Raw genomic sequence first — 17283 nt, 5'->3', positions numbered from 1 at the left:
GATTTCTGATACATCTTTGAGGCCCAGTTTTATTTTCTAGGTAAAAATGATCCTTTGCAACAGAGGATAATAAAACTACCTCTAACCCTGTCTCAGCTGGGACCGCACTGTGCACAGAGGTGTCCTGTTGAGCTGCAGCCATGGTCTTCCCATGAGCATAACAGTCAGTCTTCACCAGACACATCAGTGAATCTTTGTAGACACTTGCAATAAATGGATGCTTTCATCAGGCTTCTGGGTTCCATTCTAGTTTAGAAACCAATTATGCATTAGCGCAGGGGCCCTCAAACTACGGCCCGCGGGCCACATGCAAATACAAGTATTGTATTTGTTCCCGTTTTGTTTTTTTACTTCAAAATAAGATATGTGCCGTGTGCATTAAAATTTGTTCATAGTTTTTTTTAAAAACTATAGTCCAGCCCTCCAATGGTCTGAGGGACAGTGAACTGGCCCCCTGTTTAAAAAGTTTGAGGACCCCTGGTATAGATGCAAGTGTCCAATTCTTTCATACAAAATTCTAACACACTAAAGACATGTTAGTTACTCTTGCTACCTAGTGCTACCCCCATCCCAAAAATACGTAGGGAGAGAAAAGCCTTTTAAGTCAGCAACTCTTTTCACACTATTTAAGAATACTATGTTAATTTGGGATTCCACCGTAAATGTACCTCTTCCCGCCACCTTCCGCCCCTCCCCCCAGCCCCACTCGGGCCCTTGGCTCTGACTCTTGGAGTAAGTGAAGCAACATACCGGCACTGAGCCCGAGGTCCTGGCGGGGTCTCAGCACCTGGTGTTTAATAGGCACTCAGCACCTGCTGAGGGAATGAGTGACTCACATGCCTGAAATCTGTAACGTTAATAACTTAATAGAATTAGTAAGTTAGTAGAATTGTTTGTGGGACTCGGACAACAAGCTCAGAGCTCCTCGGCCTTCCTGGCCTCTCTTGGTGTCGGAGGCTTTCCTGGGAATTTTATGCTGGGCATACTTAACAAGCTGGTGCAATCTCTGCATTAAGCAGCTCTCACTCTGGAGAAATTTTTCTGATAAAATGTTAAGGAAAATAATTAAAGTTAAATATACAAAATGCCAACAGCGTCATCCTTTGGTCAAAGTTTAGATAATGGATGGCTGTAATTTTCTCCCTTTATGTTTTCTGTACTTTCCTCAATGGGCACAGACTACTTACAAGAAAAGTGAACTGTTCCCTTGAGGAGAGATATTGTACGTGCATTGGCTAGAGGGGGAACCAGAGACCTGCAATAAGAGAACCCTGAATACAGGTACCCCTCATTGCTTTTTAAATTCAGGAACAGCATAAACTCAGGCATGAAATAGACTCAGGGAGTAAAGGATGCTTGTGTTCAAAGTTAGGGAGTGGGAATCCTAGAGAACATTCAAAACACAAATGGTGATTTTCTGCCGTATGTGGATTAAATATAATAACGAAGATCAAAGAGAAAATTAGGTACAAAGTACTTCACGCTGTGCTCTACACCTAATAAAGGCTTCGTAGAAGGCAACTTATTACAATGCTGTGATGCTAATATGCCTGGTAAATTCCTAGGAAAATTATTTAGTAACCCCTACTGGAGGGAGGAAGCGTGCAGCCGTGGCCAGGGGAAGAAGTGTCTGGTGTCTGTATTTTTAAAAATTGCTCTAGGTGAGTCTCATGTGCAGTCAAGATGGATGTCCCTGCACTAGAATCATGACCCGGTAGAAAACCCAAAAGACCAGGGGCGATGATGGACGGACTACAGCCTGAGATTTCCTTCCACAGATGAGTGGCTCATTCAGGAAGACTGAACAGGAGGCTTCGCGTCTGTAGCTCAGGAAGGAAAGCTCTTCAGAGAGACTGAGCTCTGACCTGACTAGTTCTGGGGGAGGGAAGGCAGGACAGTACGTACCGGAGGGAAGCGCCAGATGAGTCAATCATGCCAGGACAGAAGTTTCCACCCAAAGGCAAACTGTGATGGATTTGGGATCCCAGTAATAAAGACCTGCCTCTCTGGGCCCCGGAGAGGATTCAGCAAAAGGCTGAGGCTGGACGTGTGAGGCAGAGCAACACAGAAGCCAATCGAAACCAGTGATCTCGAGTTTGGGGTCAGGAGGGGTGATGGGCACGTGTGGTCACTGGTGCCACCTGCGTCACAAGACGCCTGTAAAACCGTGGATTCCCAGACTTGACGGATTTCAGAGCTTTGGGTTGGAGCCTAGGAAGTAGCACTAGCAACTAGCATTGTTTTTCTTATAAGGGCTGGAGTGAGATCCGCCGATCCAGACAGCACTGCGTCCCCAAGCCAGTTCTAAATAACTGAGGCCTGGGTGGGTCAAAAACTAATCCTGTGTGGTGGGGTTTGAGGTGTTAGGAAGTGTGCTAATGCTTTACCTGTTTTGAATCATTCAGTCCTGACAGCAACCCTGGGCAGTGGAGGGTTTATCACCCATTTGATTTGAACTTGACCAAAGGTCCATGGTGACTAAGCAGTGAAGTGTGGATTCAGACTCAAGGGGTGTCTGCATGTGTCCACATCCCCTCCACCTGCCACAGCCTCTTGCTTCGTCCCTAATGTCATAGAAGAGAAAGAAGTGGGGAAGGATTGTGAAGCCAGGGGCACGTTTATCGTAGAGAAATCTCCCTTAGTAAACTTTAGGGAATGGTCAGTGCAAGGTTAATGCTGAGGTCAGCAGCAGTGGGAAACCCCACATGGTGAGCTAGTCATATCTTACCGTGTGTGTGTGTGTGTGTATGTGTGTGTACACGTTCCCACGTGTGTGCATGCACATGCAATATATACAGCTGCCTTTACTTAGTGGGAAGCCTTCTCACTGTCCGAATGTGAAATCCATATAAACATGGTGTTCCTTCAGCCGAAGCTTAGTCGGATGTTGTGTCTGCATTTGAAGTTTGTTGTTGTGGCTCCTCCCCTGATGAACGCCACGAGGAAACCACAAGCCCACTGCTTTAGGGGAAAACGGTTCTCTCTGCTGCAGGTGCACCCTCAGGTCGCTGCCGACTTCGAGTTCTTTTCAGGACAAATTGCCATAAAAAGGGGGAGCATTTATCTGGGCCACTAGGCTTTGAGGAAGAGAAAAACACAACATAGAAAAAGGACAGCAGACGGCTCTGTGGGGAGAGTGTGCAGCAATGGGCAGAGCTGGGCCACCCACGGCCGTCTCCTCCTCGCTCTGCATGATGGCTTCCAGGAAGTTTATCGTGTCTCTGGTCCTCAATCTGTCCAGCTTAGCATAGGATCTTGAGCTGTTTTATCCCATCTCAAACTATCTCACTTTTCCCTGTGTCCCTCAGTGGCTCCCCAGTTCCCTCAGAGTAAAAATTACCCAAATCCTCACAATGGCCGTTTTATCTCCCCTGCTTGCCCAGCATAGGATCTTGAGCTGTTTTATCCCATCTCAAACTATCTCACTTTTCCCTGTGTCCCTCAGTGGCTCCCCAGTTCCCTCAGAGTAAAAATTACCCAAATCCTCACATGGCCGTTTTATCTCCCCTGCTTGCCCCTTCTCCGTCTTTTTTGTTGTTAATCCTCACCCAAGGATATTTTTTCTATTGATTTTTCTTTAGAGTGGAAAAGAGGGAGGAGGTGAGAGAGAAAGGAACATCAATGTGAGAGACATAGATTGGCTGTCTTCTGCACACACCCTGACCAGGGCCAGAGATCGAACCTGTACATGCCTTTAACCAGGAATCAAACCCAAGAACCTTCTGTGTGCAGACCAAGGCTCTAACCACTGCTCAGTGACACCCTTTTACCTTCTTAATATCTCTTTTCAAATGTTACTTTTAACAAACCAAGCTGCCACCACCCCACTCCTCCCTACCACAAATGCGAACACTTTTTCCTCCACAGCACTTACTACCAGCTCACAATCCATGTCTTTGTTTTTCTCTGGAAAGACAATTTTGTATAACATAGAAATGAGCAAAAAAAGGAAGTTAATCAAAAGAGGGAAAGCATCTTTTAAAAACTAAACTGCCCATATAAAAGGAGCTAAGAGAAAATGTGGCAGTTACAATCTTGATACACTGAAGTACATAGTCAAAGCACCAGATGAATTTATTAGGAAGATAATGCATTCAGCTTGAGATATCACTAAATATTTTTATGACCTGGTCTGATAACATTCTAACTCATCATTTGGTCCTTTTGGCAGCTGGATCAAGAATCTAATTGGACGCTACCGCACAGTTTCAGGTTCAGAAATGGTAACCCCGAGATGGGAACAGGACTACCACCTGCAACTCATGGGAAGACTGGGATTATTTTACGAGTATCTTGAAATGAGTAAGTCACAAGTGATATTTTAGATGACATAAGTTATAATGGAGCATCAGTGATATTTTAAGTGATATAAATAATATTGGAGCATGTTTTGGATCCCAAAAGTCAGGGTTATCAAGACAAATAATGATCTAGCATGTTAAAATGGGATATGTTTTCCTCCATTTGAAAGCCTGATAATATAAAACTATATAATCGGGCTTTCACATAAGGTGACTGTGTATCTTCGTTGTACAGAGTTAAAGATGTATCATCGATGATATGGAGTGGTCATTGAGGTTCATCTTCACCGTTAGTTCTCGGAGCATTCTAACCATGTTGTCTGAGACTGAACTTGAAACTATTATTAGATGTGATTCGGCCCGGCTGGAGTCCATGCGGGCACGGCTGTTGGCAGATACACTTCCAAACCAAGTCCTGTAAGCAAGGCTGTGCAGAAGGCCAGGAGGAGGGACATGTTGCTGCTTGTCCCAGGGGTGATTCAGGTCCCCCCCGCCCCCGCCGTCTGCTTTCACACCTGCCTCTAGCAGCGGATCTATTCCTTCTGGCTGGTGGTTCCTGCCTGGTTCCTTGAGTGACCTCATGACTCATCACTGGCTTGAATTTAGAACCATGTGGCTGGTCTGGAATTAAGATTTAGCACAGGCCTTCTGCTTCTTGATGGCCTTTGTCCATTAGTGGAGTGTTTGCTTCGGCTCTGTTTCTCTTCCGTTGAACTGGATTTTGAGCTCTCAGTTGCCTTTAAATGGATGCACCTCAAAATAGATTTCCAACGTCTTTTCTATTATGCATGGCACGATTGTATCTGTCAGAAGGCTAACAATGTGTATGTTTTGTATCTGCGCCCTTTCAGCTAACCATTGCAATGAATTACAGTTTCTTAAGCTCAGGAGACTAGAACAGGAGGCACAACATTCTGGGTGACAGACCTTGCATTTATGCAGAGGGGTCTGTGTGTTTGCAGACACCCTTTGTGGTTCCTGTTTACGAGTCGGCAGAGAGAAAGGGCGGCTTTTATTAAGTCACGTTCTATATATAAAAAAATTGCTTGTAAAAATACATGTTATCCATGGAAACACAGCTGCTTCCTTCAGTGAGTGAAAGGTTCATTTCGGAGCTTCTACAGTCAGCAACGCTTTGCAGCCTGAAGTCTGATTTGAATTTCCTTTTTGCTCGTGTTATGTTTTGTGACCAGGTTCAATTAAGGGTGTAGCTGCCATACATAATGCAGAAGCTATATTTATTCTGTTTCCAAAAGGACTTTCAAGACACTTACCTGTTATTCTAAAATGAGTCATAATTATAAATATTTCATGTGGAGCCATTATCAGCATTAATAACAACATGCTGGGGCAGAATGTCATTTGTTATTTTGGCACCAATAAAAGTTGGGGGGAAAAAAGAGTTATTTTCCTGGAGTTGATTAGTCAAACCAGTGACATTGAGAGGAAAAGTTACAGGGTTGTGGCTTGGGGAGAAGTTGATAGGACCTTTAGGGTTTCCTACTCTCATTAAAATAATTTCCAACTAAATAATTTGGCCTCACCCTACCTTAAAAGATGAAATAACAACTGTTATAGTTTTTTATATTTATTAAATTGTTTTCCTATTATCTAAATAATACCTAATGAATTAGAAAAATTAATCAATTTATAAGAGTAGGCAGTCTGTTATTCCATCTTCAACTCCACTGTGAAATCGATTATTTTGTGGGCGATAGAATTCCGAAGTGCCTTCTGAATTATTTTTGTTTTTCTAAAGAGAGTGCCTTTGGTGGTGGTCTCATCACCACACAGTTTCTCCTTCCTTCCCGTTTCCCATATCATGATGATCCCACCATGTGCTTCTCAGTGATGAAGGGGAACACCTTCCGACAAACAGCCCTGGAGCCCTCCGGCCTTGCGCCGGCCCGAAACACCTGCCTTCTGTTCCGTCTGAGGAATTCCTGCCAGGCCCCCGCAGCGACCCTCCCTTCCCCCACACACTAGCTGTCCTTTTCTCAGCCTTGGCCTGATCCCTGTGCAGCGGTAGTGACTGCGCGTGCCTCTCCCCGCCAGCTTGCTTCTGGTGGAGGGAGCTGCCAGGCCTCTGCTTCTGTCATCCGCAGCTGGAACAGCACCGCCTGGCCCTAGTCCTCATAGTCACTTAAGTGACTTGAGCTTGGAGTTTCAACACACACATCCCACTGTGAGTGGAATTTACATTAAGATTGCTCCAGCCACCCCCACCAAGTTCTGTAGGGCATAGGTTTGGGGGGGGAGGGGGGACTTTTTTTAAAAATATATTTTTATTTCAGAGAGGGAGAGGGAGATGGAAACATCAATGATGAGAGAGAATCATTGATCGGCTGCCTCCTGCTCTCCCCCGCGCCCCCACTGCGGATCGAGCCCACAACCCAGACATGTGCCCCGACCGGGAATCAAACCAGGACCTCCTAGGTAAGACGTGGGCAAACTACGGCCCGCGGGCCGGATCTGGCTCGTTTGAAATGAATAAAACTAAAAAAAAAAAAAAGACCGTACCCTTTTATGTAATGATGTTTACTTTGAATTTATATTAGTTCACACAAACACTCCATCCATGCTTTTGTTCCGGCCCTCCCGTCCAGTTTAAGAACCCATTGTGGCCCTCGAGTCAAAAAGTTTGCCCACCCCTGTCCTAGGTCATAGGTTGATGCTTAACCACGGAGCCACACCGGCAGATGAGAGAGGGAGGGCACTTTTTGAGTGAAATTTCTTTTTATTTAGCGAATTCCCCACTATCCTTTGAGATTATTGGAGTAATCTGGGGTGTTAACCAAAATTGCCTCCCTGAGTGTATGGTTGTGACTTCTGAAATCTTGGGCATGGGACATAAGAGAAATGGTCTGTCGGTCTATAGTCCGGAGGCCGTAAGCTAGCATTTGGTACATAGAGCATGACACAGGACAGACAGGCAGCAGTGTCTCCAGAACTTGGCGATGCCTTCCCAGTGGGCACGAGCCATAAATGGAATGCAATGAAGTGATGACATGGGCCCTGTTTGACCTCACCTTCCTCCATCCCTAGTTTTTAAAAATTAAAACAATGTGTTAATTTCTCCATTTAATTTACTGTCATTAATACCAGCTGTCTTGACCTGCTCCTTGCACCACCCCCTTCCTCTCTTGCTCCAGGTCTACAGCACTCCAACCCCTCTCTCTAGGATGCAGGCCTGTCTCCCCCACCTCCTCACCTCTGCTCTGTTTCCATCCACCGCCTGCACTGATGTTTCCTTGTCTTGGCAGGATGAGCTTTCCAAAATGGAAGAAGCATTATAGCTAGGTAGCCTTTTAAAAAAATGTGTGTGTATACATATATACTTTTATATATGTGTACACACACATACCCCATGGCTTTTTAAAATTTAAGGAAAACAACGAAGAGGAAACACTTGTCACAAAGAGGGAAATGTTTGGCCATATCAAAGTCAGCCTAGTGCGCACATCACTAAGGACTGAAATGTGAGTGCCGCGGGCAGATGCAGCAGGAGTCTCAGGGCAAGGGTGAGGGCTGCGGCAGGGGTGGAGAAAGACTCAGTGTAGGTACTTCAAGAAACCTGACTTTAAAGTGATGAAGAGAGCGTGGAAAGCATTAGCATGTAGGTCATGAAGAAGTGCCAGGCGAGGGTTATGTTTGTTTTCCCGATGGGTGCTTTTGCCCTGCTGAATTCAATTGATAGGCTGTTACTTTCTCTTTCTTGCTTGCTTTCAAAAGTTGTTCTCACTTGAATATCAGAACAGACTATACCAACTGGGATTGATTTTGGTGTCAAAAGTGAGGACTCTATGCCAGTGTTTCCAGTGTGGAGCTAATCGCTCCGTGCTCGAATCTACTGATTTGAAGTATCATATTTATAATACATTAAAATCCATGAATATCTGCATCTATTCTTGAAATCTATTCTGTATCATTCATACTATCCACTAGTGCACCTGTTATAAACTGTTTCAATTATCATAGCACTGTAATATGTATTAATACCTCATAGAGCTCATCCCGTTTTGTTGTTTTTCAGGATGTCCCTATTACTGTCAGTTCACACATTCCTCCTACTGTTTTATTTGTGTATATTTCTTTAAAAATTTCAGCATCACCTTTCAGCTTTCTTTATTCATTTGGGATTGTTAACTAAATTTGCATTCAAATTCTAATTTATATTTTAGAGGAAAAAATGTGATACATTAAAATAGTTGAGTCTGTGCATCATTTATTCATTCATCATTTGTTTTACCTTATTTTTTAAAGGCATTGTAAGAGTCTTAACATTTCTCACTAATTTATTTCTAAATCGTCTGTACTTTTGTTGTCATTATAAACGGTATCTTTTCTTTTTTGGGTTTTTAGCTGAGCTTACTGCCAATCTAGTCCGAATTTCTGGCTTCCCTTGAATCATGAGGTCTGACAGCTGTGAGCGGTCCCTTCGTTAGGACACGCACTTGCCAGTTCACACCTGTAGGTAGTTGAGTTCATTCAGGGTTAGATGAGTCACAGACACAGACATTGACATCACTGCTTGATGCTGTGCTGCTGAGTCGATGACATCACCAGCTCTAGTCCTTCCTTATCTGATTTCCCTGGACATGACCACACCTGTTTGTACCACAGCCTGGCCTCTGAGACCAAAGCCATTGCCAGCTCCTCCTGCCCAGCCACCCTCCACACCCTGGCCCTTGTCTAAGCGGTAGCCCTAAAGGGGCTGACATTCTCCTCTCCTCCACAGTCTTACTTGCATTTGTACGTCTGCCAGTTAGGAGGGGAGGGTCTAAAACGGAACATAATATCGTAGAGTATATATAGTGTACGCCACGTAAATTACAGGCAAGAAGAGAACTTCTAAGTCACCACTTGCATTTTGACTTATGGTGACCACAGAGACTGCAGAAACTTCAAGATAAAACTTCCTAAGGAAGGATTATATTTTAACTTAAGACATGTTTGTCACGTACATTTCTGTGATGTGTGGTAATCCCTCAACTTCTCTGCTGCACTGGCAGACTCAGGGGAGCTTGCTCATTTGCCTGTTTTCAGCATATTTCCTCCACCGTTCTCTAAGCGCAGTCTTCCCAAAGGTGCATGTCTTATTTCTTTTTAGCTTGTTAGATATTGCGACAGTTTTTTCTTTTTTTCAGTCCTAACTCACAAATCATCTTCCAATGTTCTATTATTTCAACATTGAGAATGAATTATATGCTTAGAGTGTCCCAAGTTCATTTAGCAGCAAATAACTTTGGTTGATTAAAGATGTTTAAATATATTATTCCTATTAAGTATATAAATGTGAAAGAAACAGGCTATAATTCATCTTTTTCCTTAGAGTTCTCATATTTGTGTTTTAATTATTTCACTGTTGAATATTAGTGCCACAAATATCTGTTCTCTTTGGGGGTTAGTTTGTTGTTTGCTGTTGTCTTTCCATCCCTCCACCATCCATGATGTGTGTCCATTTCATTGACAGTTATTCAGTTTGGCTTTGTCACCTTATTTGTGGCCTCTTTTCCACTGGCCCCTCTGTTGGCTTTGGTGAACAATATATTGGAAATACGAGTGGACGCGTGGAAAATGACTACCCAGTACCGTCGCATGGTGCCAGAAAAAGCCCAGGACATCGGAGCATGGCAGCCCATCATGCAAGGAATCGCAATTCTGGCTGTGGTAACCAACGTGAGTAAAACCGAGGTCACGGGGTCAAGCCGTTGAAAAGGGCAAAAATACATTAGCATTGCTACCTGAGGAATCAGATGTTTGGTATTTCTTAAAATGGGAGAAAGATGCAAGACTATCATCCATATCAACAACATAGTTGTAATTGTTCATATTTTTAATGTATTTTATTTGTAATTATCACTCATGACTTACAAAGTCAAGATCTCTTACTGAGGCAGTTGCTAAGAAGACTAACCATTATATTATTGTTGCACATGTGCTAAAGTTTTTATTCCCTAGAAACATGGTAATAGTAATAACAAGTACTGACTTTTAATCCTCACATGACTGTAAAAGGAAATATCCAAAAGTGCCTTTATAATGGAGATAAAAATCGATCCATTTAAATACGAGGACCCTAAAATAGCGGCTATCATTCCACCATATTTTACCATCTCTTCCCATTTATCAATGTAAAATATTAACTATTTGGTGATGAAATATAAACACTTTGTGCATTCCCAATTGGTGTCACCTTCCTTGTTTCCTAGGACAGAGGTTCTTTAAGGAGGCAGGTCCCATCTCTCCTCCCCACCCCACCCCGTAGTCACGGCGAGCCACTCTCTGGTTATTAGCTAAGCCACCGCATACCCTGCGTGTATCCCAGCTGTGAGGGAACAGAATTCATTTGTTTACAAGCTGTACTGATTATGGACCTGTCTGAACAATCTCTCTCTCTTTTTCCCAACAAGCCAACAGGAAGCTCTCAGGCAGACTTCCTGCCCCAGAAGTATTCTTACAACCAGGCTATTTCTTCCCTGATTTCACAGCCAAGTTCACTCCCAGGTTGCAGTCTCCAGCAACATGATATCCCAGTTTTAATTTATTAATCAAGCTACACTTGCCCTGAGTCCCTAGCCTTTTCCCACAAGCACTTACAGAAACAGAACCGAATTCGGCAGCGCCCGTGGGCCAGGCTCCTGGATGGGGGGCATAGCCGAGCACTGCAGGCTCTGGGGTCAGAACCGAGCTCCAGCTCCCACCTCTGCAGCATCCCAGCCACACCACCTTGGGCCAGGCCTTAACACTCCGAGCTCTTTTCCTCATTTTTAAATTGAATAATTCCCAATCACACACTTTAAGAATATCGTATACCACAAAGGGCGGTTAGGGAATTCGGAGAGTTAATGTGTGGAATGTTCAGGGCCTGGGCCTCCTGGAATGTTAGTTGCCGCTGTTTATCCTCTGCATTCCTCTTCATCATTCACAGTGACTCCGTGGAGACTTGGACAGGTGTCTAAGCTAGAGGCACAAGAATTTAACAATGTGATACTGTCTGGACCAGGCTTAGTTATAGTTCTCTGGGATCCAGCTGTCACCCCCAGAACCCTCCATTGATCTGAACTGCATGCCATCCCTCCTTTTTCATTAAAGTTGCAAATCACACACACACACACACACACACAAAAGCAACTAATAGGTTCCATGAGCGTCCATTCCCCCAGAGAGCCCACACCTTCCACCTCCACGGCGCTGTGAAATGCAGACTGATGTTGGGAAATACGACAGTGAGGCTTCAAGTTCCACAGTCGTAAGAGAATGAATCTGTCACATTCAATACACTGCACAGCACTAAGCGGGGCGGGAACGTGGACTTGTGTGCTTTAGCAACGAGGTTTGAAACCAAAAGCGTTTTTGTTTGACCTTCAGCTAACCAGAAAATTCAATTGAGTCATACTCCCCATTCCTCAAGCGTCTGGTTTGATTGTATCAGGCACCTTGTCCTCGTGTCCCCAGCCTGGCTCCACTCCATCAGCGCAGATGGAGTACTGGCTGTGTTTCCAGGGCCACCCTCTGTGTATGTACACGTGTGTGCACACAGGCACACGCGTGCGTGCTCATGGTGTTGCTGGTTCTTACCCAGGTAGGCGTCACTTCTTCCGCGTGTATATCATCACCTCGGCTCCCGAATGTGGGCCTCCCCAGTCTGACATGCACAAGAAAGGCTAACTTTCCAAAACAGGGGAACTTTTAGCTGTAGGAAGAAGAGAATAGCGATAGCAGAGATGAAAATGGACATTAAGCAGGAGTTTGGTATACAATCACTCATTTTAAAGCTGCTCGCTCAATAAATAAGATGAATTGACATTGTTGTATTGTGCCAGAGCATCTGCTATTGAAGACCAATTTTAATTTATTTTTACATAAAGGGAGAATTGTGTTAGGAACAGCATGTGAAATGAAGCACTGCATTTATTTGTACTCAAAGCAGCTCAATTCAGGAGGAGCAAGTATCTTGTCTGAAGATAATAGAATTAACTTCCTTATCGGAATTTCTGTAGCTCCCTAAAGCACATCTGCAGGTGATTCTCTAAAAAGCTATAGTTGAGTAAAATAACAAATATTCTTGCCTTATACCACCACCACCACCACCCACACAGAGAGAAATATTTCACTTTGGGGGAAATTTTGCAATACAAAAGCCCCTTATTTGTTTTCCTAGTTTGCCTGAGATCTTGTTTGTTGACTTGGGGCCTCACTGTATCTAAACCATATGTTCCTATGAATGCTCTTACAAATCAGCGCGCCAGAAACCTGACTGTCCTTCTGCTTCCATAAATGCCCAAATCAGTGAGCTTTGTTCAGTCACATAGATTTTGGATTGAAATATTCTTTCTCCTTCCTTCAAACCAATTTTACACATTGGAAAGCTTAAAGCCCAAATTAAAAACTTCTGGAGAAAATCCATGTAATTCATAGTACTTGCCTTCTGAGTAGATGTCTGCCTATCTGCCTAGTTTAGACCCACGTTTCACTTTGACCCATACTTATTCCTTTAATCTGGAAACACACTAAACTTTATTATTTAATAATTTATAATGTTCACAACTTTATCCATTTAATATTTTAGAAGTTTAGAGGCTTAGATACTATATCTAACAAAACAGACATCATTGCTTGACTGTGTGAATGGAGCAACCCAAAGGGGGGGGTGGTGGTTCTGTTGTTGTTTTCTGCATTTTAATAACATTAATTTAAAAATAGTTGCTCTCTAATGAAGCAACATCCATAAGTATATACTAACAGTTTAAAATAAATCAGATTATAGACTGACTTGTCTAAACAAGCCTAGATACTATAGAATAAAAGTATGAATCTAAAGGCCATTAACTTAGATCAAGGAAAATGTATTTTATGCAGCTTACATTCCATTTTTAAGAGATAAACTATTTTAAAATCAGTTTTGTATTATTTACACTACAAAAGAATTATATAGAGCCAAATTATTTTTAGAATATTACACCTTCTCCATCTAAATCATAAAAGATTTAAATTATATTGAATAGAGCTCCAAGGTTGATTGAATTTTGTTATATTCTAATTTTTGAAAAAATAATTCACATACATTATATATGCAAGCAGCTCGAGTTATCCACAATTATTTTTACTGTACTTAAGAAACATCTCAGGCAACTATAGGCCTTGCTTTTGAACTGTAGATAAGATTTCTGGACATTTTTTAGAATTGAAGATGAAAAGGAAAGGAACTATTCTACTTTAAAGCAACTGCTCAAAGATTTTAGGATATTCACTCTATATCCATTTGTTATAGATTTAGTTAGGAAAGAATTAAGGTTCCCGAATCTTTAATTTTAAAAACAATCAACTGATAAAAATGTAATTCTGGCATCTTTGTTAACCATCCCAAAAAGGGCTCTAAATTAATACCCCCCCCCTTTTGTTTTCCTCCCAACACAGGCCATGATTATTGCTTTCACATCAGACATGATCCCCCGGCTGGTGTATTACTGGTCCTTTTCTGTCCCTCCCTATGGGGACCACCCCCACTACACCATGGAGGGATACATCAACAATACTCTCTCCATCTTCAAAATCGCGGACTTCAAAAACAGAAGCAAGGGAAATCCATACACTGGACTTGGTAACTACACCACATGCAGGCAAGTTTTGCTTATGGGTTTAAAAATGCATTTCATCTTTAGGACTTTGATTGTAAGGCAATTCTATTTGGTATAATTTAAATAAAATAGCTAGAGATATCTCTTCCTAGCTATCTTTTCTATCAAACTTAAAGAATAATACATAAAAGTTAATACAGACTAGGATTAGAGCTTCCAATCATAAAGCAAGATTTAAAGGTGAGAATTTCAAATGATTACAGGGAGACTGATTCCAAAGAAAAGACTTGTATTTTAGAAAGAAGAAACTTAAGAGTTCCAAAAAGCAAGATAATTCATTTGTCATGACTCATGTGTTATTAAGCACAACCTGACAACATTGAATGATGACAAACTAGCTCTCTCATTTAACAAAGAAATGCAAAGACAAGAAATGCAAATACCCCCACCTCGCCAGCAATATTCTCTAAAGGTATTCCAAAGTGCTCTGCATTTATTTTAATGGCCGGTGGGATCAACTGTGGACAGTATATGTGAACTAAATTATCCCTTGATAAAGTTTGTTGACTACAGGTCATTGAGTAACTTTTTTTTTCCAATCAGTGACTTAAACCTAAAGGAGGATTTAAAATGTCTTTAGTTCTACTCCTCAAAGCCTTCTTCAATTCGGATTCTCAACAACACAACCAAGAAGCCAGAAATAAGCCTCAAATAAAAGTTTCAAATGTACACACAGTAGAGCTTCTTCAGAATTCCACTTTGAATCTGCTTTATGTAATTCCAGAGAGTAATTAAACTCTCCTAGGACTAATAGGTTACAGGAAGAAAATCAGAGGTGTGCTGCGTGAGGGAGAGACATCAACAGCAGTAGCACATGACATCTGACCACAAGGAAACGAGCAAGAAACTTGTAACAAGCAGACAGTACTCCCAATAGAGGGGAGAACCCCATAGCTGAGTGAACGCCGATGGCACCATGAGATAAACAAACTTATAACTATATTTCAGAATTACACTCAATTGTTTTAGTTATATAGTCTTAAGAAAGCAAGGATCAAACACTAGGGGAAAAAAATATGTAAGACACCTTTGTTCTCTTTTTACAAAGATGGACTCTGTCATTACCATCATTTCCCCATTGTATGTGAAATATCACTGGAAGAGTATTTCAGGGTTTTGTTACCAAATTAAACTCTTAGAGAATATTGATATGATGTCCAACTTTAAAAAAGCGTTGTTTAAAATAGGACCTCTTTTTTAAATGGGCCCCTTGTTTACAGTATTTGATCAAAAAGAATGACCTCCTGATCTGCCCCCACTGTGTTTCCAGGTATCGTGACTTCCGGTACCCTCCCGGACACCCTCAGGAGTATAAACACAACATCTACTACTGGCACGTGATCGCAGCCAAGCTGGCTTTTATCATTGTCATGGAGGTAGGAGAAGCAGACAGACTTTGAAATAATTTATACGGCAATATATTTGTATACCTTTCATCAGCTTTAAGTGTTTCCGACTCTGTCTTAAAGTGTACAATACATTCTTATCTCTTGCTAACAGTTATTTTAGGACATGTATTAATCAGATTTGACCTGAGAATACCCATAAAGCTCACATTAATTAAATGAAGTTGCTCATCTGCTTTAAAAGTTAAAAGCACATTGTGTGCTAAGGGGATTCAATTCTTTTCAGTTCAGTATGGAGTGGGGTTCTGGGCTACATGTAAGGCTGAGAAGGGGCTTATTCAAAATGAATAAGATGTGATCTCTGCCCTTGAGAAACTTATTGCTGTTAATAGTTTTACTTGTATTATTATGTCTATTAGTTTTACTTGTGTTATTATATTTATTAATTTTCATAAAATGCCTTCTTATAATATTTTATAGTCTTAAAGTTAACCAGCTTTGAAAAATGAATAAGGCAGCTATTAATTTGAAATTGATCTAGTCAGCTTTACTTTTTACACTGAGTGAATAGCTACCACCAAATTCCAGAGCCTCAGAAATTGCTTGCTGTGGTCAGTTAGGATTACATTTAGCTGCAAGAAACAGAAAATCCATCTGTCGTGGTTTAAACAAATAAGGGTTGGTTTTTCTCACATAAACTTCACTGGAAGTAGGTGAACGCTCCTGAGTCGATAACAGCGTGCTGACACAAGGAGCATGTCGCTGATTTTCTAGGTTTTCTCTCATTCAGTGCCACTTGATGGTTGCAGCATGATGGCTGCAATTCCAGATAACAGGCTATGTCCTCGTCAGAAGAAGGAGAAGGACAGTGCTAGCCATATCTGTTCCTTTTTGTCAGGAAAGAAAATACTTTGCCAGAACCCCCCAGGGAAGACTTCCATGTACATCTCATTGGCTAGATTTATAGCAAAGGATTCCTCCTCACAGCAAAGAATGTTAATAGTTACCAAATACTAATAGAAGAAGAAAATAATTCATCATTGGCTCACCATAATAAGTGGGTTCTAGAAGTACTGTATCTGGTATACAGCAAGAGTTACTAGTTTATATTCAAGTATGTCATTACCAAAGTGTTTAGATTTCTACTTTTGATCTCATGGTATACTAGTTACTGTGGGGCCATCTCACTACAAAACATTTGGAATCATCTTAAAACATAGTTTCCTTTGCTTTGAGCTCACAAGGGAGGAGAATCTACAAGAGGGAGCAGCATCTCTTCCAAGACCCAGAGATTTAACAGCTCTACCTAAAACATAGACAGAAACACAGGGTGTCAGCCAAAATGGGAGACAAAGAACATGCCGCAAATAAAAGAACAAGAGAAAATCTCCAGAAAAATAACTAAATGAAATGGAGGCAGGCATTCTATCTGATACAGAGTTCAAAACAATGGTTACAAAGATGTCAAGGAACTTAGAACTTCAACAGCATAGAAGAGGACATAGAAACCGCACACACACACACAAAAACACACAACAGAAATGAATATATTAAGAGCAGTGGTTCCCAACCCTTTTTTTTTTTTGGCCATGCCCCCACCCTCGCCATGACACATAATTCTTATCCAAAAAGTGAACTCCTGTTAATGTGGAAGATGCCTAAAAGGCCATTAACTTGATCTAAACAAGCTTTCAAGAACATGGCATCCATGAAAGAGAAAAATAAAAGAACAAAAGGACAGTTGAAGTACTGAGGAAGAAATCACTAAGAAATTGTTAAAAAAAAATAATATGAAATGATATGAAAAAATAGCAAATAAAGTTTCAAAACATAGGGTAGAGAACTGAAATGCATAAATATGTCACATTATATATTTATATACTGTATATGAGGCCCCTAGAACCCTAAGAAATGCAAAAAAAATCACTGTTAATAACTCATTCTCATATTGCCCCCCCCCCTAAAAATTAAATTTCCCCCCTTTGGGCCTCTGTC

The 17283-nt window shown here is 41.7% G+C and overlaps 1 protein-coding gene across 1 annotated transcript in view; it reads left to right on the top strand.

Moving 5' to 3' along the window:
* Positions 1-17283, top strand: part of ANO6 (anoctamin 6) — a 144227-nt gene that overhangs the window by 123670 nt on the left and 3274 nt on the right. Inside the window, exons 15-18 of the mRNA XM_006755573.2 lie at positions 4155-4302; positions 9775-9980; positions 13722-13924; positions 15213-15318. Of these exons, the coding sequence (XP_006755636.1) occupies positions 4155-4302; positions 9775-9980; positions 13722-13924; positions 15213-15318 (663 nt within the window). The remainder of the gene's footprint in view (positions 1-4154; positions 4303-9774; positions 9981-13721; positions 13925-15212; positions 15319-17283) is intronic.

Source organism: Myotis davidii, unplaced genomic scaffold (assembly GCF_000327345.1).
Source record: "Myotis davidii unplaced genomic scaffold, ASM32734v1 scaffold290, whole genome shotgun sequence".
NCBI lineage: Eukaryota > Metazoa > Chordata > Mammalia > Chiroptera > Vespertilionidae > Myotis > Myotis davidii.
This window is presented reverse-complemented; position numbering and strand designations above follow the sequence as displayed.